The 26217-nt window shown below is 40.2% G+C and overlaps 1 protein-coding gene across 2 annotated transcripts in view; it reads left to right on the forward strand.

Annotated features, from left to right (window-relative positions):
- Window positions 1-26217, forward strand: part of EPHA3 (EPH receptor A3) — a 276157-nt gene that overhangs the window by 81923 nt on the left and 168017 nt on the right. For both annotated transcript variants that reach the window (XM_075594016.1, XM_075594015.1), the window contains exon 3: window positions 12205-12865. In XM_075594016.1, coding sequence (XP_075450131.1) covers window positions 12205-12865 — 661 coding nt within the window. The remainder of the gene's footprint in view (window positions 1-12204; window positions 12866-26217) is intronic.

Consider the following 26217-nt stretch of genomic DNA (forward strand, 5'->3'; position numbering starts at 1 on the left):
TATTTATTTATTTATTAAAAAAAAAAATTGGCGCGAGCAGGGGAATTCATAGAGCCGCAGCAACTACTCGCCAGCGGCCAAAATCCACCCGCCACGGGCGTGTAGTTATAATGAATTGTCGAACACTGTATATATATATATATATACAGAGTACAGAACACTCTTCTTTCGGTGGTGTTACAATGAATAAAGCAGGCAAGGTTTAACTTACAAACAGTGCATCTTGGAATGTTATCTGTGACTGAAGGCTGTCTCTCCCCCATGCGCAGTATGTGATTTATGACTTAAGGTATTAAATAGTCCCTAAACGTTAATGATGTAAGGGTGTGTGTGTATGTGTGTGTGTGTATGTACTGTATGTAAATTTATAAAGCACCCACAGTGTATACAGCGCTTTACAAAAGGTGTGTGTGTGGAGTGGTAGTGTATACCAATGGTACAGATACCTCTACATCAATATATATATATATATATATATATATATATATATATATATATATATATATATAAACACAAACACACACACGCAAACATACACACACACGCATAAATATATTTATATACAGTTAAATCCCGTTAAAGCGCGATACGCTACAATGCGGATCCGCTTATAACGCGGTTTCTGCTTGGCTCCCGTTTTTTAAAAGCTAAGCTTTTTTTTTTTTCTCTCCCTAAAGCTTTATTGCTAACGAATGAATGGATGGACGCACACACGCACACACTGTACCCCAGCTGCATCTTCCATTGTGGGCCCCAAACACAAATTCTTATACCCCCAATCCTTTGAGAGAGTAAATCCAGACATGACAGCGCTGTAAGGATATGTCCTGACCTAATTTGTCACTCCTCCCAAGCTTCAGACTTGTCTGGGAGATGAGAACTTCTTTAATTTCAAATGTAATCAGTGTGTATAAAATACTTATTAATGCTCCCCCATTAGTTAGTAGATTAATTGTGATGGCTTCATCATCATCATCATATCACATTTGGGCATCTGCCGCCCATCGCTACACCATTAGTGTCATTTACCATACACAGTCAAGATAAATTAGTTGTAAATGTGTTGTGTTGCATTCTCTTGGGAAGACATGGTACATCCTAAATTGTTTAATTACTAGAAACTTTAACACACACACACCTGTGGCCTCCTCCCCTGGTGGGGGTGCTGCCAGGTTTCGTGATCGCGACTGCCATTTAAATAAAAGATCTATTCAATGCTTTATTGCTACCTACACAGAGACAGGCAGACACACGGAGACAGACAGACACTCCCCCCCCCACCCCCGCACGCAATGGCTGACCTGTGATATCGGATCCCCAGCACCCTGCTCCGGATAAGTCTGCGTGGGGGTACCGCCGGGTCCCCTGATTGCGGCGGCAATTTTTCCCCCTGCGATCCCGGTTATAACGCAGTCGTATCGAGTGGACCCTGAGCATGGCGTTATAATGGGGTTCAGCTGTATATATATATATATATATATTTATATATATATACACACATTCAGAGAGAGAGAGAGAGAGTTTAGAGAGAGAGAGTTTATAGAGAGAGAGAGTTTAGAACGAGAGAGAGAGTTTAGAACAAGAGAGAGTTTAGAACGAGAGAGAGAGAGTTTAGAATGAGAGAGAGTTTAGAACGAGAGAGAGAGAGAGTTTAGGACGAGAGAGAGAGAGTTTAGAACGAAAGAGAGAGAGAGTTTGGAACGAGAGGGAGTTTAGAGAGAGTTTAGAGAGAAAGAGAGAGAGTTTAGAACGAGAGAGAGAGAGAGAAAGAGAGAGAGAGAGAGAAATTATCTGGCCATGTCTCCCTGCAGTAGTGCTACAAATCGCTTTTCCATGTTCACATGTAGCGCCACTACGTCGCTATGATGACGTCATCCGGAGCTCTCTGCAGTTTCTGGTATAATTGAGGGCTAAGAGAAGGGGGGTGCGTGAGAGGAGGAAGAGGAAGAATGAGAGAGATGGGGAGAGTAAAAGAGAGAAAGGGGGCTGTGTGTGTGAGAGGGGGGGGAGTCAGAGAATGGGGGGAAGGGAGAGGCAGAGAGGGGAAATGTGTGAGAGAGACGGTGGGGAGGATCACAGGGCCACCGTCAGGACTGAAGCAGACACCTCCCCTTGTTCAACAACCTGTCGGTTACCCTGAGTTTTTGCCCTATGTGTGTCAGATTGGGATTTAAGAGTGTCACTAGGAGGATTTACATGAGGCACATATTATAATGAGATGTGCACCTCTATGCATATATTTTTCACCCTATAACCTGCCTTTAAAAAATCTACAATCATAACCTGGTGTATGAAACCGGATCTTGCATTTGAAGCAACTGTGTATTTAAAGCCACTTTCTATCCTCCAAAACGACCATACTACATGGTCGCTGTGAGAGCTGCAATGAAGATGAACCGCTGCAAAAATGCTCAATAACAAATATGTATGTAGTCAGGATTTATAGCCAAATCATGGAAAAAGTGAAGTTGCAGAAAACAAAATACTATGGGGCCTATGCAGAGAGCAGCGAATTTTCGAAATTCGCCATTTTTTGGAGATAATCGCGCAGAAAACAGCAGAAAATGGAGATTTCCGAAAATCGCGCCAATTTTTCTTTTCTATTTGTAAAACAAGCAAATCTAGAACCGCAATCTCGCCAGTTTAAAAAATATCCGTATGCAGAGAGGCGCGAACGGCATCTAGCGGCTGTTCGCGCCAATAAAATGGCGCGATTGTCTCCGTTTTGCCTCGCCAAAAAAAACTGGCGCTCGCGGCCATTGCAAAGGGAAAAAAAAAGGCGCGAATTTGTTTTTACATGTTTCTGAAGCGCGCATCTCGCCAATTTAAACTCGCCACACGCATCCATGTTAAACATAGCAGAATTCGCACTTTTCTGCATATGGAGATTAAAACTCTCCAAAAAAGCTCCTTTTTATGAAATTCGCCATTTTTAAAATTCTATGCTCTCTGCATGAGGCCCTATATGTCATGAATTAGTTGAGAGTGTGAAGCTGTCACTGTGTTAACAATGCAGGACGAGACGTGAAAAGGACCATATTCCATATTAGAATAGATCACAGAGGGCACTTCCGACTGCTTTGAACACTTGTACTAGGTTGATTTGACGTTTCCTTGAAATTCACTGATTAAGGGTTTTTACTAGGTGCCCTTGCCTGGCTCCTGAAAGTATCTGACGGGATAATTACATTTTCTTAGCCTGCACATCTATAACTAGCCTCGTCTTTCTTTTCCAAATTTACTCTCAGCTTTGCTGAACGACTTAATTAATAACATCGCCCTTTGTTCAACAAATTCATTTGTCATTCAATATCTTAAAGTAGCCTAACAATATATTTTTAAACAACACACCCGTAAAAAGCTGAGTGCTTAATACGATGTATTTTAAAATGATTACATTGAGACCAGATCTTCTGAGTAATTAGTGCTGCATTGATGTTGTGAAAAACACTTCCAAACTTCCTCCTGTACTTTGCATTTTCTTGCATGCATAAGTACCCTGCGCATTATTATTCACCTTCCTTCAAGCTGTGCTTACAGTGAGGTGTAAATTTATGGTTATCAAAAGCATGTGGCAGCATAATCTCATCATGGGCAAAGCTGTCTACTTTTGAGAATTTGTAATTACGATCTAAAAGATTAAAGGCAAGGATCAAATCAATGTCATTGCTCTCAACTGCTTTAATTAAATTTAAAGAAATTACTTGCCTCCTTCAAATATCTGTTTTAAAGCGGCAATCTGAGCTCTTTAAAAAAAACACCAAAAAAAAAAAAAACATTTTTTATTTTTAACCCAGGATTGAAGCAGGGGGTACCCGAAGCTGAACCCCATCGATTTCAGCTCTGGGAGACCCAAGCTTCCGGAGATACAGAACTCTGCACTGGGTGCGTAGTCGCCCTGCTTGGGTAGCAGGGTACACATTATGGTGGAGTTTCAAAGCTCCACACCCTGTGGACCAATAGGAAGTCGTAACGTCATCAGGTTATTTGGCCGGCGTGCTCAGCCGGAGGAGCAGCTATCGGCACCTACTTCGGAGGTATGTGTCTCCGGAAGCAGGGAATCCCCAGCGCTGCAATGGATGCTGTTCAGCTCCGGAGACCCCCTGCTTCATCAATTCTGGGTAAAAAAAAAAAAGAGAAAAAGTTTGAAAAAAAGAGCTTGGTTCGCTCCTTTACTTTTTTTTTTTGTGCGTTGGTCTGATGATTCTTAGTGTAAGCCAAATAAAGGAAGACCAGTTACATAACTGGTAAAGAAGTCACACACTCTACAAACGTTATTAATCAAAGAAATCACACATGGAAATTAAAATAACATAATTTGACAGAATTATGTCTGTAACAGAATTGTTGAATTTCTGCAAAACTATTAATGTTACTATCAACAATTATGTATTTATATTGCAATTTTTTTTTAACTTCAAAGAGGTTTCCAATTATACTTGAGATAGCTTTATTCTGTTACAGCTGTCATGCAATCTTGGCAGCACATTTCTGGCAGTCCTGTTTACATGTACGTTTCCAAAGTGGAAAGCAGAGAAAAGCACATTGTCATCTCCAGACAATTACTGTATATTTAGGTAAAAGGAGGAATAACATATAACTTAAACCACTGATGGTTTCATTCAGCTCGCTCTGGAAATGAAATCATGGTACTGTACCTGTATCTCATTTGTGGCATTCTGATCTATATCAAAGCTGCAAAGTGGAGAAGGGAACACACAATTACATCAGGATTTGGCTCATTCATATTCAGAGTATGGAGACAGGAATTGAACCCATAGCTCTGTGTATGGAATTCCAAACCCTTAGTATTACCAGACCACACTTTCAATTCTAAAGATTTTGCATAACTAGTGCTGTAGTTTTTCTATTAATCACTATTGGTAATAAAAAAAACCCATTGATATATGCAACAGATTACTAACGACATTTACACATCTCATACTTTGAAGAACAAAAAGAACGATCCCTGCGCTCCTACCAATTAGGATAAAATAAAATAATAATCTCATGAAAAAGGGTTATTTTGTTAAACCCTTTGGCCAAAGCATTTATAAGCCTGCATGCCACGACAAGGCATAACCGTATGTAGGAACCTCCCCTAAATATATGTGTTAACCTATTCTCAGCTGTTTCAGCTGTTGGAGGTGAGTGGCTCCTCCTTCCCAGGTTTTAAGCCCGCCCCTCCCCACTTCCCAAGTTAGTAGGTCCTTTCATTCTACTGGATATAGATCCAATGTGGTCTTTCTCCCTCCTAATAGAGGTAAATGAGAATTTTAATCCTAATAGAGGTATATTAGTATTTTATCTGGTACTGTTAGGACTTGCGAACAGGTGTCTGCCTTGACGTGGCTCGCAAGCTTACAACGCTTTGGCCAAAGGAAATGACCATTTTTCAAGAGAATATATGAGTATTTTACTGTGTAGTTTTGTCATGTTGGATGTAGCATTGGGCTTCTCTGTTGTCTGTTGTTTACTTTGCCGCTTACTGAAACTAAAAGTAACCAATTTGGAAGTGTAACTTCAGAGCAGTAATATGTGCTGGTTGACGCCATATATATTTTTTTATTGATGCCCTTCGAAATTGCTGATGTCCCTTTATTGATCCATTTTCTCAGCATCTTGGTGACATTTTTTTTATTGCAGAGATACCAAGCTCTGAAAAACCAGGTCCCAGGGATGGATAAAATGGCTGCCAGAGATTGCCATTGAAACCACAAAAGGCAAAAAAAAAAAAAAACTAATATCAATCGGCCCTTCAACATTGGGAATTTTTGAAAATGAAATTAGGGTTATGCTTGTGTGAACCAGGCTGCATCTTGTTATGATGTTAACTTCAAATGCATTCATTGCAATGTTAACCTCTCCAGCATGTAAGCGATTAAGAAACGGGTCTACTGTACCAGGTGTTAATGCTTTAACTTAAAGCAGCAATCCCCTCCAAAATCAAGTATTTCTTTTTTCCCCCTTATTTGAACAGATGGTCCCCCGGAGCTTAACCGCAGCACTAAACGCTCCAGGGACCACGTGATTGACAAGATATTTCATTTTTTCACTTTTGACAGTACTTGCAGGAAACAAGAATAATTGTTGTGGGATCACCCAATCCAAAGCTGCAATGTGATATGACGATGATGTCACGGCTTTCTGGGAGCCTCCAGAGTGACACTCACTACAGTGGCAATATTGTTTCTCCCAGAAAATAAATCTTGTAAGGGAATTTCAAAAGGAACCAGGTGGTCCCTATAGCTGGGAGGGCCGTGCTTCGGTCTGGGGGGCCACTTTTTTTCAAATAAGGTAAAACAAATATTAAAAAGATATATATATATATATATATATATATATATATATATATATATATATATATATATATATATATATATATATATATATATATACATACATAAAATAAGTTCACTAATATTTTTTTTAAATAGACTTTTTTATATATATATATATAATACTGAGTTAAGTTATGGTGAGTAAAAAAAGTGACAAAAACCCTCCACAGGAAAGCAAATATGCAAATATAGCTGAGTGACACGGTGTGCTCATTTGCATGTCATTTCCCAGAATCCCTTGCTGCAGTGGAAGTGCTGTATGCTGGGTGATAATGGGGAAAGGCGGGGTTGCAGACCTGCCTAAGACATGCAGATGAGCATACAGCTATATTTGTATATATATATATATATATATATATATATATATATATATATATATATATATATATATATATATATATAATATGAATAAGGTGAATTGAGATGTAAAAATGATCAAAATGGCATCTTCAAAAGGAGTGCAAAAATAGTGTTAATACATAAACAACTACATAATATAAAAATACATTAGTAAAGTCAATTAGTGCAATTAGTTAAAGCAACTCCAAAAAACGGAACATTCAACTCTAGCTCACATAGTTAGTACAAGAGGTAGTTAGTACATCAGTTCAATTAATCAAAAAGGTTCCCCAGGGAACTCACTTCCCAGATCTCTGCAGCTTTCTGCACAGTAACTAAGGTCTGGTTTAGTGCTCCATGATTTTCTGAGCTTTCTTGTTTCTTTTGCTGCAGATTATTGCAGGTATATTAAGATTTTTGAATATACTGTATACCAAGACAAACATTATTTATAACAAATATGGAGATTTTAGTTATGTTTTTTTTTCAAGCAGGTACGTAGAGACCTCATAATAATGTTGTAGCAGAAAAGCTACATATTGGCTACAGTACCGTAACATGTTGAAATGTCATTATCTCCAATAGGACTCCTACCAGGTCAGAGACCACTTGCCATTACGTGTCAAAAGCAATTTTTGAAGGTCCATCAAAACCTGAATCATTGTATTAAAACTACCAGGCTCTCCCAAACCTCTAAACCCACAACATCCCCTATAATCTCTTAAGACATTTAAAAGCAGGATATACCTTACATGTGTTATTACATATTTGTAATACTTGGTTCGGATGATTTTGTAATTTTTTTTTAATTTAAAAATCTGAAAATAAACAGGGCAAGTGGAATTAGAAGATACAAACTTGCCATTGAGATGGTGGTTTGAAGAAATGGGATAATTTGTCTCTGTATATTTCTGCCAATTATATTTATTAGCTCTGAATATTAAACAGTTGACAGAATTCCACTGTATACAAATAAGACATTTGGAAAAGTGCCACATTGAACAGAGCCAGCTGCTGCTTTTGTTCAGTCCCATTCATCTCAGGACTACTGAAAACAGTAACGTTTTCAGAATTATAAGAAAACAATGATACTTCTTTATGAGCAAAAAGTTACTAAAAGTTACATATAAAATATCGAATACAGTACCTTAATGCAGGGGATCTCAACTCCAATCCCCAACAGGTCAGGTTTTAAGGGTAGCCCTGCTTCAGCACAGATGGCTCAATCAGTCCCTGCTTCAACACAAGTGGCTCAGTCCCTGCTTCAGCAGAGTTGGCTCAATCAGTGGCTCAGTCTTTGACTGAGCCACCTGTGCTGAAGCTGTGATATCCTGACCTGTTGGGGTTCATAAGGACTGGAATTGAGATCCCCTGCATTAAGGTATGTGCCTGCCAAATATTCAGGACCAACAGAAAGTATTTGTTTTTAGTGTACACGCGTGATGCTGCATTGTAAGAAACCGTTTACCAGTTGCCTCGATATGAAAAGAGAAAATCGTATTTAATCTTATCAGTAATTTTACTTAACTGCAATAGACTTGAAATCAAGCTGTAAAAAGGATATTACCGTGTCATAACTATAGCAACGTTTTACTTGTGTGCATCATGTTGTTTGAATTCCTGTAGGCCCTTTCTTAAAACAACCCTCTTTACCGAGGGCATATGGGTAGCTCCGTGGCTGATACTATGCATCTCATACATTGAACATCCTCCTACTTTATCTGTAAGTTCTGCCAATTAACCAATTAGATTGTAAGCTCTTTGGGGCAGGGACTTCTTTCCCTATTGTTTTATGTCTGAAGCGCTTATTCTCATTGCGTGTTATAATATTATGTCACGTGTGTTACTGCTGTAATGTAAAGCACTATGTAGCTGGATGGCGCTATATAAATAAAGAAAGATATACATAACCACTTCCTATAACTATTGCCCCATATAGCCGCTCTGTATAACATCTCTCTTACCGCCTCTCTGTGCTGATATCTCCACCCCCCTCTCTGTGCTGATATCTCCACCCCCCTCTCTGTGCTGATATCTCCACCCCCTCTCTGTGCTGATCTCTCCACCCCCTCTCTCTCTGTGCTGATATCTCCACCCCCCTCTCTGTGCTGATATCTCCACCCCCTCTCTGTGCTGATCTCTCCACCCCCTCTCTCTCTGTGCTGATATCTCCACCCCCCTCTCTGTGCTGATCTCTCCACCCCCTCTCTCTCTGTGCTGATATCTCCACCCCCCTCTCTGTGCTGATCTCTCCACCCCCTCTCTCTCTGTGCTGATATCTCCACCCCCCTCTCTGTGCTGATCTCTCCACCCCCTCTCTCTCTGTGCTGATATCTCCACCCCCCTCTCTGTGCTGATCTCTCCACCCCCTCTCTCTCTGTGCTGATATCTCCACCCCCCTCTCTGTGCTGATCTCTCCACCCCCTCTCTCTCTGTGCTGATATCTCCACCCCCCTCTCTGTGCTGATCTCTCCACCCCCTCTCTCTCTGTGCTGATATCTCCACCCCCCTCTCTGTGCTGATCTCTCCACCCCCTCTCTCTCTGTGCTGATATCTCCACCCCCCTCTCTGTGCTGATCTCTCCACCCCCTCTCTCTCTCTATGTGCTGATCTCTCCACCCCCTCTCTGTGCTGATCTCTCTCTACTCTCTCTCTGTGCTGATCTCTCTCTACTCTCTCTGTGCTGATCTCTCTCTCTGTGCTGATCTGTCCAACCCCCCCTGTGCTGATCTCTGTCTCTTTGCTGTTCTCCCCCTCTCTCTTTTTTCTCTCTTTTCTCTCTTTTCTCTCTTTTCTCTCTTTTCTCTCTTTTCTCTCTTTTCTCTCTTTTCTCTCTTTTCTCTCTTTTCTCTCTTTTCTCTCTTTTCTCTCTTTTCTCTCTTTTCTCTCTTCTCTCTCTTCTCTCTCTTCTCTCTCTTCTCTCTCTTCTCTCTCTTCTCTCTCTCTCTCTCTCTCTCTCTCTCTCTCTCCTGATCTCTCTCTCTCTGCTGATCTCTCTCTACTCTATGCTTCTCTCCACCCCTCCCTCTCTCTGTGCTGATCTCTCTCTCTGTGCTGATCTCTTTCTCTCTCTCTGCTCTATGCTGCTCTCCACCCCTCCCTCTTTCTGTGCTGATCTCTCTCTGTGCTGCTCCCCCCCCTCTCTCTCTCTCTCTCTCTCTCTCTGCTGATCTCTCCACCCCCTCTCTGTGCTGATCTCTTTCTCTCTCTCTGCTCTATGCTGCTCTCCACCCCTCCCTCTTTCTGTGCTGATCTCTCTCTGTGCTGCTCCCCCCCCTCTCTCTCTCTCTCTGCTGATCTCTCTCTGTGTGCTGATCTCTCCACCCCCCTCTCTGTGCTGATCTCTTTCTCTTTCTCTGCTCTATGCTGCTCTCCACCCCCCCCTCTCTCTGTGGTGATCTCTTTCCCTTGTGTGTGTGCTGATCTCTCTTACTGTCCCCACCCCCCTCTCTCTCACTGATCCCTGTACACAGGCCTCAAAGTCTGAGTGAACTGAGAGAGAATGGACATGAATGGTGACAGTAAATGAAACATCAGTGTAGTAGCTGATTGATAAAAGGACACAAAATGCCGACACCTACTTTAAAATGAGTTTACACAAATAACGTGAAAACAGTTATAAGACCAAATTGCAATTGACATACCAATGTACTTTGAAACTGCTCAGAAAAAGGAAGCTTGAATGTTGTTAATTGAATGAAGGATAAACAATAATGGTGCTAAATGTAACGTGCCACAGCCCGACTGCTTTCGCCCTATAATTATTTTTTGGGAAAATAAAAGGTTTTACCAAAGATTTATTCCATCCTAAAAAAAGTATGAATATGTTTATTTCTTTGACACTTATTGTTTTATTTATTGAACATTTATTTGTTATTTCAAATAATCAATTACCTACTGTACTAAATGTCATAGTAAGCACATCCTAGCAATAATTTGTATAATGCGTGCTCATTCGCAATATTCTAATTAATATACAAATGACTCTTGTGTTTATTTAAATTTGTTCTTAAAACAACCTCCTTATGTTTTTTAGCATCTGTATTTTCAAAAAAGACCCCTAGGTAAGAAGCAGGGGGTCTCTGGAGCTCATTATTTTCAGCCATTATTTTCAGCCATGGGAACCCCTGCTTCCTGAAATACTTCTCTCCGAAGATGCTGCATCTCTGTCCAGTTTAAACGTCCCGTGTCATGTGGGCCAATAGGAAGCTTCAAGGGATGACGTCATGGCTTCCTATTGGCCCGAGGGACCTTTAAACCTCTATATTGGGTGCCCAGACGGAGCTGCTACCATTAGCACCCTTAGGGTACATATTTCAGGAAACGGGGTTCCTCTTGCTGAAATCAACATGGGTCAGCTCCAGAGACGCCCTGCTTCATACCTAGTACAAAAAAGACATCCACTTTAAATGATGTCTAACATATTCTTAAGATGGTTGCTCAACTATCTATGGAATTAATTCATTTTTTCCCTCCCATCATTTTCTGACCACTGCGTACAGCTCTGGGTTCAAGAGATATTGGCATTTTGTCCTTTTATTTCTTGCATGGTATAAACAATATGCACACCTTGGTTCTGCCTCACTGAAGCAGCCAATAGAAATCTGCAACTTCATTGGGGCAGGACATTGCTGTGTTTGGCTTGCCCCATCCGCTAGAATGGATTTATTTAAACATACTCAAAGAAAATGATAAATCACAAACCAGAGCTAATGTTCTAATCATGTAAGAAGAAAAAAATAAACTAGGAGTGAGATTGTTGCTTTTAGAAAAACTCTGTTCCAAAATGTTCATGGTGCACTGTACATACTTTATTTATTGATGTTGTCTTGGTTACAGAAAAAAAAAACCTACATACCATTTCCATTACCCATTACCACTAATAGTGTCTTCATCCTTTTTGCATCAGGATATATATTTAATGTGATATTAATGATACTGTTGAAAAGGGAAAACATTGGCCATGATTTTCATTGTTTATTAAATGAAAGATATTCAAGGAGCTTTTCACAATTAGTAATAGTGTGAAATTCTTGAGGTATGAACCCACAAATTGGTACCAATTACTATGAAAATTTTACCCATTTCTTCACCAATATTTTCAGCATGTTGTGATAGAATTGTTACACAACAAGTATGGGGTATAATATCTACATATTAAAACACTAGTACCATCTACTTGACTACTTACTCTTCTTATCATAGATGTATCCTAAATTCTTAATAGGTATATCCGTATTACCATCTATACTACAAGTAGGAAGCATCTTTCAGCCTCACATTGATGTATGTGATATAATTACTTTCAATAGACCCACTCACCTCTTTATGGAGTGTGTGATTCTGCTACTGCTTCTCCAGCCAATGTTCCTCAATGTCACCATATCTGTGGCTTTCACTAGAAAGCCAATATTTCTAGTGAAAGCCAATTGAAGTACGCCAGCCATGAGTAGAACAGTTGTACAAATGACTAACTCCCCCCAACCCCATATATTTGTAATTATTTGTATTTTTTTTATTTCAGTGGGAAGAGATCAGTGGAGTTGATGAGCATTACACACCAATTCGGACCTACCAAGTGTGCAATGTGATGGACCACAATCAGAACAACTGGCTAAGGACAAACTGGATTCCTCGCAACTCTGCACAGAAGATCTATGTTGAGCTCAAGTTCACATTAAGAGACTGCAACAGCATCCCTCTTGTTTTGGGCACATGCAAAGAAACTTTTAACCTTTATTACTTGGAGTCAGAGGAGGACAATGGGGTCAAGTTTAGAGAGCATCAGTTTACAAAAATTGACACAATTGCAGCGGATGAGAGCTTCACCCAGATGGATCTTGGAGATCGAATTCTCAAACTCAACACTGAGATTCGTGAAGTGGGGCCCATAATCCAGAAAGGACTTTATTTGGCCTTTCAAGATGTTGGTGCTTGTGTTGCCTTAGTATCCGTCCGGGTATATTTCAAAAAGTGCCCTTTCACTGTGAAGAATTTGGCTATGTTTCCAGATACTGTACCTATGGACTCCCATTCACTGGTGGAGGTGCGGGGTTCTTGTGTCAACCATTCCAAAGAGGAAGAGCCACCCAAAATGTATTGCAGTACTGAAGGGGAGTGGCTCGTACCCATTGGGAAGTGTCTGTGCAATGCTGGATATGAAGAGAGAGGCTATACTTGCCAAGGTAATAAAGAGTCATTTTAACATTTACAGCAAAGTGATGTGATGGGGGTATTTCCTAAAGTCTTCAAAATGGCATAACCAGGGCAAAGACATTGCACCAAATGTATTAAGTGCTTCCATTGGCATTCCTTTCCTTTGATAAATAGGGTGCTGCTGTTTGCATTTGTTTAGTCCCAATGTTGCACCCTGGAGATCTTAGTAAATAGCCCCTATATTTTACATTTACTATAATGTCTTACCATATTAAAATACAGTATTATTCCAAAATTAACACAGTAGTGGTAGAAGTATCCTTGGTTAATATATGTGAGGTACAGTATACTTTGCTCTTTATGTTCAATTTTTAGATATTGAAAGTTTTGCAGTTTAAAAAAAAAAAAATCTTCATCAATAAATTCTAGTTTCATGTGTTACGGTGGCTCTCCCAGTACATATAGTACTTGAAATGTTTTATCATTGTACTATAGTGCTGTTGAAGAGTGACCACAAAATGTAAACGCAAAAAACACAGGATCAACATAGAAGCCAAAATGTCATAAATTAACCACTTCTTATTAAATAAAGATTTTTATACTTTGGTGAAATTATGCAACTGAAATGCTAATTTAAATGAAATATTAGTAAGAGTACAGTAATAAGAAGTGGCATTAATGCGGGATTTTAGTGTATTTATAGTGTATTTATAAGTGCTTTGATCCTGTTGTTTTTGCTTTCTTCATAAGCATTCTGGGCCATATTTACTTCACATTCTACTATCTGCCATAAGACTCCTCACAGCCCATTAAAGTGGCAACCCCCTTTTGGGGCAGCAGGAGAGAGTTAGAGATGGCATTTTTCATACTGAGGACGTTGACGGTTGGATTTACTTACTTTCAAGTGCAGTATACATCCACTTTGTTGAATCTGGACTTTGTATTTAGCCTGTGCTTATCTGCATTTATATCATTATTACCAGTCTTTATTTTTGGGTTTTGCGTAGTTTGTTCGGGCGCAGGGTTAGGGAAGTACCTTTGGTCCAATTGGACCTGAGGGAACGAGCCTGAGGAAGGGGTCTTAACCCCAAAACGTTGCCCCCCTACATCCGTCTTCTCCATCTCCCCCCACGTTCCCCTTGTGGTTTTCCCAGTCTTTCCCCTTCCCCTGTTTTGTTCCCCTACATCACTCTATATAGGGTAATTTGTGTGCTTTTGTGTTACTCACATGTATGGCATTGTTCCAATTTTTATTATATCTTGTGATTCTATTGTTACCTTTTTTCATTTGGCATATTCCTACGTTTGATACTATTCTTTAAGTCAGTGAGTGCTGGAACACCCTATTGTGTTTTGGTTATTATTTTGGATGAATTAGGGTCCTCCTTGTTCCTTTTGCACCCTGCATCTAGTTTCTAGAATTGTTTGTGTGCTGTCTATCCCTCCTGTTTCTGGCTTTTATTGTGCAATTTGAAGAACAAAATTGGGTGCCAAATGTCAGTGCAAAGAAGTAATATAAACCTTTATAAAATGTGCATCGTGCATATATGAAGACTTCATACATATGCTGCATAATTTGTTGTCTAAAATAATTTTTGACGCATAACGTAATGTTGAATATCTAATTGATACAATGTAAAATTAAAACAGAATTTTATATATTTGTTTCATTTATAACTAATATTAGTAAATATACATTATCAGGGTAATATTATTTAGCACACATCATTAGCATCTGTATGCCTGGTGCAGACCGTTTCTGTGTGCCAAAGAAAACTCCAAAAATAAAATCTCTACTCATTATTTGCCCAGGAAAATGATAACAATAATATGTATTTCAAGTTTTTTTAGATTTTAACAATCTTTTTTTTTGTCATGTAACTAAAGGTTAATTCACTTTTGGAAACAAAAGCAATATTTATACTCAGTTCAGCTGCTGATATCAATAATAACCCTTTGGGTGCCCCAGAACGTAGTGACTACGTCATGGGAACCGGCACTCTGGGGGCCCCATGACTATGTCATACCTAAGGAGGTGTGTTCTTGTATGTATGTATGTCTTTATTTATATAGCGCCATTAATGTACATAGCGCTTCACAGTAGTAATACACGTGACAGTCATATAAATAACAAATAATACAAATAACAGATCATGGGAATGAGTGCTTCAGACATAAAATTAACATTTCGGAAGAGGAGTCCCTGCTCCGAAAAGCGTACAATCTAATTGGTAGGGAGAACGTACAGAGACAGTAGGAGGGCGTTCTGGTAAGTGCGTCTGCAGGGGCCAAGCTTTATGTATCAGGTGTATAGTATTAGCCACGGTGCTACTCATATGCTTCTTTAAGCAAGTGTGTGTTAAGGTGGGTTTTAAAGGTGGATAGAGAGGGTGTTAGTCGGGTATTGAGGGTAAGGGCATTCCAGAGGTGTGGAAAGGTTTAAGGCGGGAGAGGGCTTTAGATACAAAGGGGGTAGAGAGAAGACATCCTTGAGCAGAACGCAAGAGTCGGGAGGGTGCATAGCGTGAAATTAGGGCTGAGATGTAAGGAGAAGCAGAAGAGTGTAAAGCTTTAAAAGTGAGGAGGAGAATTGAGTGCGAGATGCAGGATTTGTTTGGAAGCCAGGAGAGTGATTTCAGTAGATTAGCCGCTGAGACAGATTTAGAAAAGAGTAGAGTGATTCTGGCAGCAGCGTTTAGGATAGATTGTACTGGAGGCCGGACAGCAGGAGGTTACAGTAATCGAGACGGGAGAGAATGAGGGCCTGTGTCAGAGTTTTAGCAGTGGAGCAACAAAGGAAAGGGTGTATCTTTGTAATATTGTGGAGGGAAAAGCAAACGGTTTTTGATACGTTTTGAATGTGAGAGGAGGATGTGAGAGAGGAGACGAGTGGTAGACAGGGTGCTTGGGCTACTGGGTGAATGATGGTACTTCCAACAGTAATGTGGAGGAGGTAGTAGGGCCAGGTTTGGGAGGAAGTATGAGGAGCTCTGTTTTTGCCATGTTTAGTTTAAGTCGGCGGAGGGCCATCCAGGATGATATCGCAAAAGACATTCCGAAACTTTGGTTTGTACAGCAGGTGTAAGGTCAGGGGTTGAAAAGTAAATTTGTGTCTTCCTACTTAAATCACGCCTTGTGTTCCCATGGAGCGTAGGACACGATCTGCCCAGTAGTGAAACAGGTGGTGGACATCTCTACTCTTCCTGGAAAATGGCTGCCACAGTCACATAACTGCACTGTGCCACAGGGGCCATGGCACTCAGATACTGGGACTCCGCTGGGACTCCAGGGGTTAATGCATGGCAAAGCTATGTAAAATAAACCCGTGAATTTTACTATTCATTATAAGAGCCCAGCATGATGTTATACTTGATCATGAAACTGAGCTGACATGGCGGTGCTGCGTCGGCATGTAAAAACACGGGGACATACATGTTAGAACTTGTCATATATTCAGTTTGAGGTACTTTCAATTTTAGTCTCTCCGTGCCATTGTATTTGTATATTTGCAGACAATTCGGTGGATTCTGTTCCTTGTCAATTTGTTTGAATATTCTTCATAGCCAGTGGTTGCAATGCAAAACAATTCCGATTGTGACCTCTTTTATTAACTAACAATACTACAAATTGTATGCATGAGCCAGAACGTGCTTAAAGTACAATGGTAATAAACAGAAAAAGTAACCCCAGATCACGTTTTATATCACCACAGACAAAATAAGGTAGCATAATAAGAAAATTGTTTTTTAGAAAAGATTTTTTTAATACGCACGGCTGATGACGGCTTCCTATCACTAAGGATGTTTCTAACAAACTTATAGTTACAAATCTATGTAAAAATAATCATATTTTGCTTTTTTTTAAAGTGCTGACATTTTACGCAGCACTGCGAATACAAATTAGCAAGCACTAAATTCTGTCCCTTAGATCAGGGGTGCCTAATTCCAAACCTCACGACCCCCCCCTCCCCAACAGGTCAGGTTGGCAGGATATCCCAGCTTAAGCACAGGTGACTCAAGCAAAGATATTCTGAAAACCTAACCTGTTGGTGGGGGGGAGTGGTCGTGAGGACTGGAGTTGAGCAACCCTGCCTTAGATCTTGCAATGTAATGTGGGGGTCTAAGGCACGGGTAGATAAAGCAACTTGGAGAGGTGACTTTGAGGCTCAAACTAGGATCACCCACTTCAAAGGCAGCGACATTACTTCTGAATTACTCCTTCAGATCATGTGCAATAATTGGCATAATCGCGATCCTTCTGAGCAGGGCAAGTACTGTGTTATTTCTTCAAATCCGCTCCACTTTGATTAGTGCTTTGTTTCCTTACCCAGTGGTAGCGCATCAATCCACATCACTGCGCCATCAACTTCTCTGCACGGGAGATCCCAATGCCTAGTGCATGAAGCTCTACAATCAGGACAGACACACACCACACACAGCCACCACACACAAACCACACCACACATAGTGGCAAGAACAGGCTAATTGTGTATACTGTACACAAGTAGATTTTGCAACCGTCTTGCTAATATTGGTAGGGTGAGGTATTACTTGCAGTTGCCCATTCTTATATACTGTATGATGTGTTTAGCTTGAAGTTGAGTTAGGGAAACAGCAGGTGCATTTTTTCAGGATGTCTACAGTACTCTGCCTGTTTTCAGCTGCCTGTTATTTTCCCCCTGTTTACTAGGAGTAAAATAAACAATGTAAAAAAATCAGTAATAAGCCTAAAATCTAAATTGACACGGCTGCTGGGCCACTCTCACTTAGGGCCTCATGCAGAGAGCAGCGCTATATAGAATTGGAGAGGGGGAAAAATTGTAGCTTTTTTGGAGAGTTTTTTTCTCCATACAGTATGCAGAAAGGGCAGAAAACTGCATTAACAAGCCTTTCTGCATATGGAGAGTTGCAACCAGCGCTATAAGCGCTGTTGAAACTTGTAGGGAAAAAATCGCGTTTTTTTTTTTTTCCTCTCCACCCGCCGCGGAGCGCCAGCTGCTTGGTGGAGAGGAAAAATGTTGAAAATCGCGCCATTTTTTTGGCGCGAACAGCCACTAGATGGCGATCGCGGCTCTCTGCATACGGCAGAAAAAAAAACTGGAGAGATTAGAAACTCTCCAGCCGCGCGGCGAATTTAAAAAAAAAAAAAAAAAAATGGCGCTTTTTTTCAAACTTGCCGGTTTCTGCCTTTCTCAAGGCAGAATTCGCCAATTAATGCCGCTTTCGCTTTTTGCGCTGCTCTCTGCATGAGGCCCTAAGTGACATTAACACACTTCAAAGAACCCGAGAAGATCAAGATGAGACAGCTTCACCGATGATACTTTTTTTAGCCTGCATGGAAAACAGCTCTGTGCTTCCTGGTAGAGCGAGGAAAATGAAAATAAACAGAGTTTGTCTACTGCAGGCTTTGTGTCATTTTAAATAAAACGTTAAATACAATCAATAGCAGCCAGATGATTCGGCATAGTAATTTGTACCTGGCCGCTCGGCTAACTACAGGTGTATTTTTGCACAGATGAATTCCCCTGTCCCTTGTAACCGTTCATGCTGTAAAAAGAGATGATGTGAATGGATCTTAAAGTAGCCCCTCTTAGTAAATATGGACTGTAATCCGTATGGTCCATGTGCGTGGATAGCGCACTACTTTGCATTAGAGTATGGGAGGAGACTTTAAACAGGCAACCTAAAACTAGGTATACCATCCCATCCATTTCTGACACGTCTGTTGGTAAATGTCCTATGCAAATATCCGCAGGTATGCATGTTCAAAACTCTAGAGGGATCTTGCTGACATTTCCTTAACCTCTTACATTTTAATGCTTTCACTAAGCCCCCCTGCCCCCAAAGGATTCACGTAAAAAATTTTCTTTTTTTTTTGGACACAGCGACAGCATTGTTGAGGGCAATTTGCAGTACACTTTGCACTTCTGTCAGCTTCTTTCCCCTCCCTCTCCTCTAGCCTGAGTGTTTATAGTTATTTGAAAGTCTCCTGTTAGTTCCACTGGCAAACTTTTGCGAACTAAAAGGGGTCTTGTATTACAACAGTGACAGCTGCTGCTCGACTTTCATAGTGAGCAATTGTACCGGGAAGTGTAAGTTTTGATAACATTTGACTAAAATACTCTTAAATCAAGAGCCATCTTGAAAGATGGTTTAAGTGCAAACAATTCACATATGTGCTCCTATTTCTTGTCCTGAAGGATGTTATCAAAACAAGCTGATGGCAGACAGCTAAATAATTAAGAAATAGATATCAAATGTATTGAGCCACAGTGAATGTGCTGGAACACTTGCAAAATGTACTATCATTTTACATTGCCATTTGGTAATCAATCTTTTTTGGAAACTAGTTTTCTTTCCCTTTTCAGTTTGCGTTCTTGCGTTTCTTGCACACTAAAGGACATATGTATCAAGGGGAAAGTCGGGCAAGTCTGGGGCAAAATTACGACACCATATAAAAAAACAGCAAATCCTATCGATTATCCTTGATACACATGCCCCTAAATCTACTGGATTGCCCCAGAGGGAGGGCATTATTGGGAGGTCTGTACAGGTATTGTAGTTTGGAAAGCATCGTAGAATCGTAGAAAAACATATATATATATATATATTTATTTTTTAATAAAATGTTCTGCACCGATGTAACTGCTAACAAATAATCAGACCCGAAATAGGAACAGTGTTTGAAGCAAATATTAAAAATCACTTTATCAAGTTTTTGATCCATTTGTGTTTTTTAAGGGGATTTTTATATATGTGTAACCCCTCCACTGTTTATCTCTCAGACTTATGACTTTTGCGGATGTGGGGGCTTGAGTCCCTATTGATAACTTAGTGGGCCACACGTGGCCTACGGTCAGATGGCGGGAAAGATACAGACACGGTATGTGGGTGATACAACAGGTTTACTGTACCCCTAATAACTCTGGAAACATGTGATCCTCAGCAGACGATCACTACATACAGTATACAGTTATAACACAATCCCCTATAACACTGCACAGGTGTGAATCAATGTCAGTGGTGGGGTCTCCACCCAATCCTGGGTATGGAGGCTTGTGATGGTGCCGGCAAACCGTTGGAGCTCGTTGTGTTCAAACTGTTGCAGGCCTGTACTTCCAAAATGGTGCTTCAGTACCACTTTGCGTTGTAGCAGTTGTGGGTCCCTCTGACGGCACTCAGACTCTCGATCACGTTTGGACTGTAACCCGCTGCCACGTGCACACTTTCCAATCCTCAACCGATCCTGATAGCACTCAGGTCCTTTCCCTCATAGTCCCGCCTCTTCCACAGCCATTATCGTTGGCTGCTCTCATGTCCATTAACATGTCCATAGCACATTGGAGAGGAACCTGCCAGAGGGCAGTGTGAGTGTGTGGATCCCATCACACAGGGGGTTACATATGCTTATCAAAAATTGTGTTATGGCACAATTGAGACATTTTCTTGGCTACGCAGACACTATCCTGACATCTGCTACTTATCTCAACTGAAGCATTATTTTAATGAAACATCAATGATGTTAAAATCTTGATGATAAATACAATACGCGGATTGCAAAATGCTGCAGACACGGCCTCCTTCAACTCCGCTTTCTTGTAGTATTTGGGCAGGAGAACAGCAGACACCAGGAGGTCCCGCAGCAGCAGAACCCCCACTGGACCTCCAGCTTTTGCGGTCATGTGATCGTTCCGGAAGCAATCGCATCACCGCCCGTGGCTAATATAAATGGAAGTAGAGGGTGCTCCACCTGTTTAGATCGGGGGCTGCTCCATTAGAGCGGTCTGCCCAATTATTCCCTATAAAATGCCATCATAAGGGCATGCTAAAGGTTAATAGGCTGTACAGAATACAAACAATGCATGTTTGCAGGACACAAACAGAAGGGTTATCTGCTGTAACCACTGCGAAGCTTTAGGAATATGGCAGCTTAGAAGTTACACATTTAGGCCCCTAGTCAATATGATGTAATGCTGCTTCTCCACTCAATTTAAATACTACACCGAGAAGTGGCTTGGTAGCATATTGATAAGGGGCCTTAGTGGAGTTGTTCTTGTCTCCATATTCAGAGTGTACATATTTGCAGTTTAAACATTGTAGGATGGTTCAGACTGAAGCAGTCTCGGGAATCTGTTGCACATGGAGATGCATTTTAATCTTGGCCTTTAGTACACTTTTGCATAATAGAAGTTTCTTATCATTTGTGTCTGGCTTTATGTTTGAATTGCTACGAGTCTCTGTTATTGTATTATTTATTGCACATATACATATTCGGTGCAGTTCAATATATCTATTATTATCATGAATAAAAGGCATTGAACATAAATTACCTGGAATGGAAAATATGCATCATTGAAAATAAACCTCACATCCCATGTACAGTATTTCTTCTAGAAATAAGCTTTAGCAAATGATTACGTAGAAATGTCAGATCCATTTTATTCTAGGTATCAGATTTCAAATAATCCTAAAATTATTTGAGAGAGAATTTTATCACAGAGGTTTTTTTTCCACTTTAATAAAAACCACCAGAGCAGTTTCAATTATTTCCATTTGGAAAACTGGCAGTCATTTATCAGGGTACCACAAGTGCGCAGAAACACTAACATAGAGCAATTTCCCTCAGACTTAAACTATTTGTATTAATGTTATTTCAGATGCCAGTGAGTTATGAAGGTAGGTGAGTCTGGCAACATTTCTTGAAGTATGTTGGCTTGTATTCAGTAACATTACAGGTATAACTGTGCGTCCTTGTGTGCAAAGGACAACCAACACAGAGCCCTCTTTCCTGATCATTCTAAGGCCTCTACATTTATACTAGTGCCTGGGACACACACATCACACACCAGCCCCTACCCTAATCCTCCTTGTGTGAATTTTATCTTCTTTCTTATAATGTATGTGTACAATAAAACATAGTTTCTATGGATGTGCTTAAACTGCCTAGCCTGCCACGTCTCTCATTTCGCTCACCATCTCAAATAAGAGAGCCGGACATGGCATCAGTGGGGTTAAATGGGTCACAGCTGTATTAACAAAGCACAAGAAAACAAACGGGCGGTCAGACATCTAAATAGGGAAAACCCCATAAAGGGAGACATTTTGGGGCCACTTACCTGAGGAGGGTCAGCCCATCATAGAACTAGTGCCTTCTATTCCCTTCCCCCCATACCCCCCCACGCACCCACCCCAATTATGTTGTTGCGCAGGCCCATATGTATGGTTTGCACCTCTAGGGAAGCCGATTTGTTCTTGTGGCTGGCACCTGTTGCCTGTCCATCTTTTCCCTACTTGGCAAGTACATTCTGTCACCCGGCAGGTTCGATCTCGTTGGCTGAACCACCGGGGGGTGTGGCCAGCGCTCCATCGCGAGTTGTGAGCACAATTTTCCTGTCTTCAGGGAAATCTGTTCGCACGACGCGGCGGGCAAGGTAGTTAGCGGGCTCAGCCTCATTGAGGGGCAGTTCGTCCCTGCAGCACCTGCCATAGCGGGTGCTGCAGTAGGCAGCGGGGACCCAGCCTAACTTTCCCCTCCCCGTGTTGTTGCTACCAAGTTGCAATAGTACTATGTCCAGCGTTCAATGCATCCTTTCTGCTGCTTGGTGTTTACAGATTATACCTCTAAAACACAGCCTTAGCAAGGATGTCCTTTTATGTGGCATCTCTAACAGCAGAATGTACATAGCCCATTGGGGGATGAGGTTATCCAACGATCGTACCCCTGTTGCCCTGGTGTTGTGGGGGCAAGTTTTTATTTTTACTGGTCTATCAAAGCCCTGTAATTCCGTTTTAAGAGAGATTTTGCAATTCTGCACAGATAGAATGAATGCAATGTAATACATGCACGAACAATAAGATTAATGTTTCTCCATTACAACTATAAATTGAACATTTGATTCATACGAGTGCCTGCATTCTGAGATTTTTATGCCAGCTCATTGGTCTAGTGATTATTCCAGATATTACAGTTCATTACAAGTAGATCAACTTGTACAGAAGTCACGAACAACTTTGGCAACCACTCATTCTACGTAGTTGTCAAACGTGACATGACTTCACATACAACATAAGAAACAATAGCGTGATAAATATTTCCCTCTCAAGCATCAGTACTATTCTAGTAAATATTGATGACACTATCCTGTGAATTGTATGCAATTAATATGCAGTGCCAATAATGATGACATATATCATTTGGGGAGTTCATCTCAACACCTATGGAGTGAAAACTTTTCCTGTGGCTGTGCTACAGCCTACAAAATATACAGTGAATAAAGTACAATGACATTATAATTGTACATTCTCAGCACAGAATGTTGAGCCAGAGCCCAGAATTACAGAGATATCTGTTTTACTCACACTTCCTCAACTGTGTTTCACCAGCTGTAATCCTTTTAAGGGAAAATGCAAGAACATTATGGGAAACTGATTTTTAAGGACATTTGTTAAGGTTAGTGCTATCTTCGCTCAGATTTAAAGCAGCTGTCCCCCATTTCTGCTGGTCATTAGACAGCACACCCCAGGATCCAGAGACAACTGCATTTCCAACAAAAAGAGCATTTGTTCTTAGCACACACACAGTTTTTTGCCCTGGGATCTTTATGACATTGTGCCATCAAAAACAACGTTCCAGAAATGGTTTAAAATGGCTGCCAAAGATTACAGAGACACCACAGAAACCAAGCAAAAACAATATATAATATACTGTAGCTGGCTGATGTTTGGTAACACGAAAGCGCATGATAATAGGAGTAATTTGGAGGCAATTGCTTATTAAAAGTTGGGACATCTTTATTATGTGGAAAATATTAGATATCCCCAGCACTCATGTGTAAAACCCACATAACCGTCACAGAATAAAAGGTAGCATTTTTTTTATTTCAAGTAGTAGTTAGCAATACAGACATTGATAATGAGCAGTGGTTGGGCTCTTCAGATCCTTTGTACATTGATAATCAAGCTCTAAAGTTATCACAGAAGTATTTGGAAGTTATACTTATCCGCAAGGTAGATAGACGTTTAGGTAAGTGCAAAGAATGTGTGCAAAGAGGGAAGAAACGGCACAGTGCAAAAAAGTGGAAGCTCTCACTATAAAAGCATTGAAAAGCTCTCTATAGGGGGCTACTGGTTAGGGGGGAGAGGGGCAATGTTTCGGGTTCTAGTCCCTTCTTCTGGCCCGTTCCCACGGCTCCAAAACAATGGAATGTGGTACTTCCCTTCCAGTGAAAAAGTTCAACAGATACACGGTCACATCCTCCTCTCTGTCTGTGATTCTGCTCAGCATTACAATAATGCAGATCCATTGGCACCTTGATAATGTGCCAAACATTAAAAATTATTCATAAAAAAATAAAATAAAGTGATTTTTCAAACATTTTGCAAAAATAGACCTTTTATATGTTTACCAACAGTTAGCACGCAGGTATAGGTTTTGACAAGAGATAAATGTTTGTATTTTGCACACTTCTGTAAGGAGGATGACTTTGTTAATATTGCTGTAACATGATGTGTGGTAGGTACAATTAGACAGGGGTATCTAGCTGCTTTATTGTTGTTGGGTTTTTTTTTTGGAAGTTTTTGAAATATCTTAAATTCTCTGAAGTTTTGCCAGGAAATAAAATCCAGCAGTTGGAGATTTTTCTGTAATGTGATACTAATAATGAGATGACAGGTACCAGCAATTATTCTAGCAAGCTGTTTTTCAAACATGTCTGTAGAATTCTCAAGTTCGTTTCCCAGTAGAATTTATTATGAAAGAAAGCTCCTCGCCTCAAAAAAAAAAAATCAATATATCAGATACAGTTATGGAAAAATATTCAGCAGACAAAATTTTAAAGGTGTACTCACCCTTACTTACAGTGCAAAGCGATTTTTCAAGCATATACAGATTTAACCAGATATATTTATCCTTCTGATAAAGCCGAATATTGCATATTTATAGGATTGAAAAGCAGTGATAATTCTGAATATCACCATAGCATGCCAAGGGGAGCAATAACCCTGGTTACATCTGTATAGTAAATATCTTTAAAGCTGCAGTTCAAGCAATACCCTACATGTGTGTGGTTTTTTTAAAAATAAAGTAGTTCTGTAGTATGAGAAAATACTTGTAGCATTTAAATATATATATATATATTTTAAAGACAGTTTTAATGTATTATAATGTAACAATCATTTTTCTTCCTATAGCAACCATTTACAAAGTCACGTCCCCTTCCACTTCTGAAAGCAGAGCCCTGCCCTCTCTCTAGCAGTGAACTAATTGTATCTAATGACTGCCTGGTCACATGATCTTCCACACAGAACTTTGAGGACCCAAGTTGCATTTAGTGAACCCAGAGCCGAATCTTCGCCGATCGATCACATGAGAATGGATTGTTTGGCAACTTAGCTAATCACTTTTCAGTTTTGTATTGATGCACATATTGAATGGATTTTTTTTTAAAATGACAGCTTGAACTGCAGCTTTAATGTAAATTCTACACTTTAAAGCAGTATTACCACCATAAAAGTATTACTTTGAAGTTCTTCAGTACTGAAGTGGCCTGCAATGTTTTGCAATGTGTTGCCAGCACCTTAAACACTGCAAAGGTTAATTTACTTAAATCAGGTCTACCCTATCTTATCACTAGGAGTCCCCTGGTTCTGAAGGGGTGTTTGTATCAGTCTTACAGCAACATTGTTGCTAATTAACTAGATGAGCATGTTATTTCCCGAAGGAGTGGCTCAGTGAGTAACGACACTGATTGGCATTAAGTTTGAAGCATGCGAGCCTGGTTCAATTCCTGGTGTTGGCTCCTTGTGACCTTGGGCAAGTTACTTTATATCCCTGTGCCTCAGGCACCAAAAACATAGATTGTAAGCTCCACGGGGCAGGGACCTGTCTCTGTAAAGCGCTACATAAAACTAGCAGTGCTATACAAGAACATATTATTATTATTATTATTATTAATAATAATAATAATAGGGCAGACTTAGGACCCATGTCATGTGAGCTATAAGGGGGTAACAAACATTTATGGGAACAGAGTGTTTGCTACTATTATAAAATAAAATAAAAAAGACTACAGAAAAAGCATCTTAAGTGAGTCATTTCTAAGATAATTTTACACAGATACAGGTACGTGCATTTCTGCCCCAGTTGTTAGCAATTCTTGTGTTAATGAACACTCAAGATGCATGAGAGGAAGAGAGAAAACTTGTGCAGGCGCATTAATAAGGACACACACACTTTACATATATATCTATTTATGTGTTGTAATCATTTCATTTTGTGCAAGGCAGTAGTTTAGGCATATATTGGAATATATATTATTCTTGGGTTAGCTTTCAAGCTGAGCTTTAGACACCCTGAGCACATGTATTTATTTGTATATTTACAT

This window comes from Ascaphus truei, chromosome 3 (genome assembly GCF_040206685.1).
Source record: "Ascaphus truei isolate aAscTru1 chromosome 3, aAscTru1.hap1, whole genome shotgun sequence".
Classification (NCBI taxonomy): Eukaryota; Metazoa; Chordata; class Amphibia; order Anura; family Ascaphidae; genus Ascaphus; species Ascaphus truei.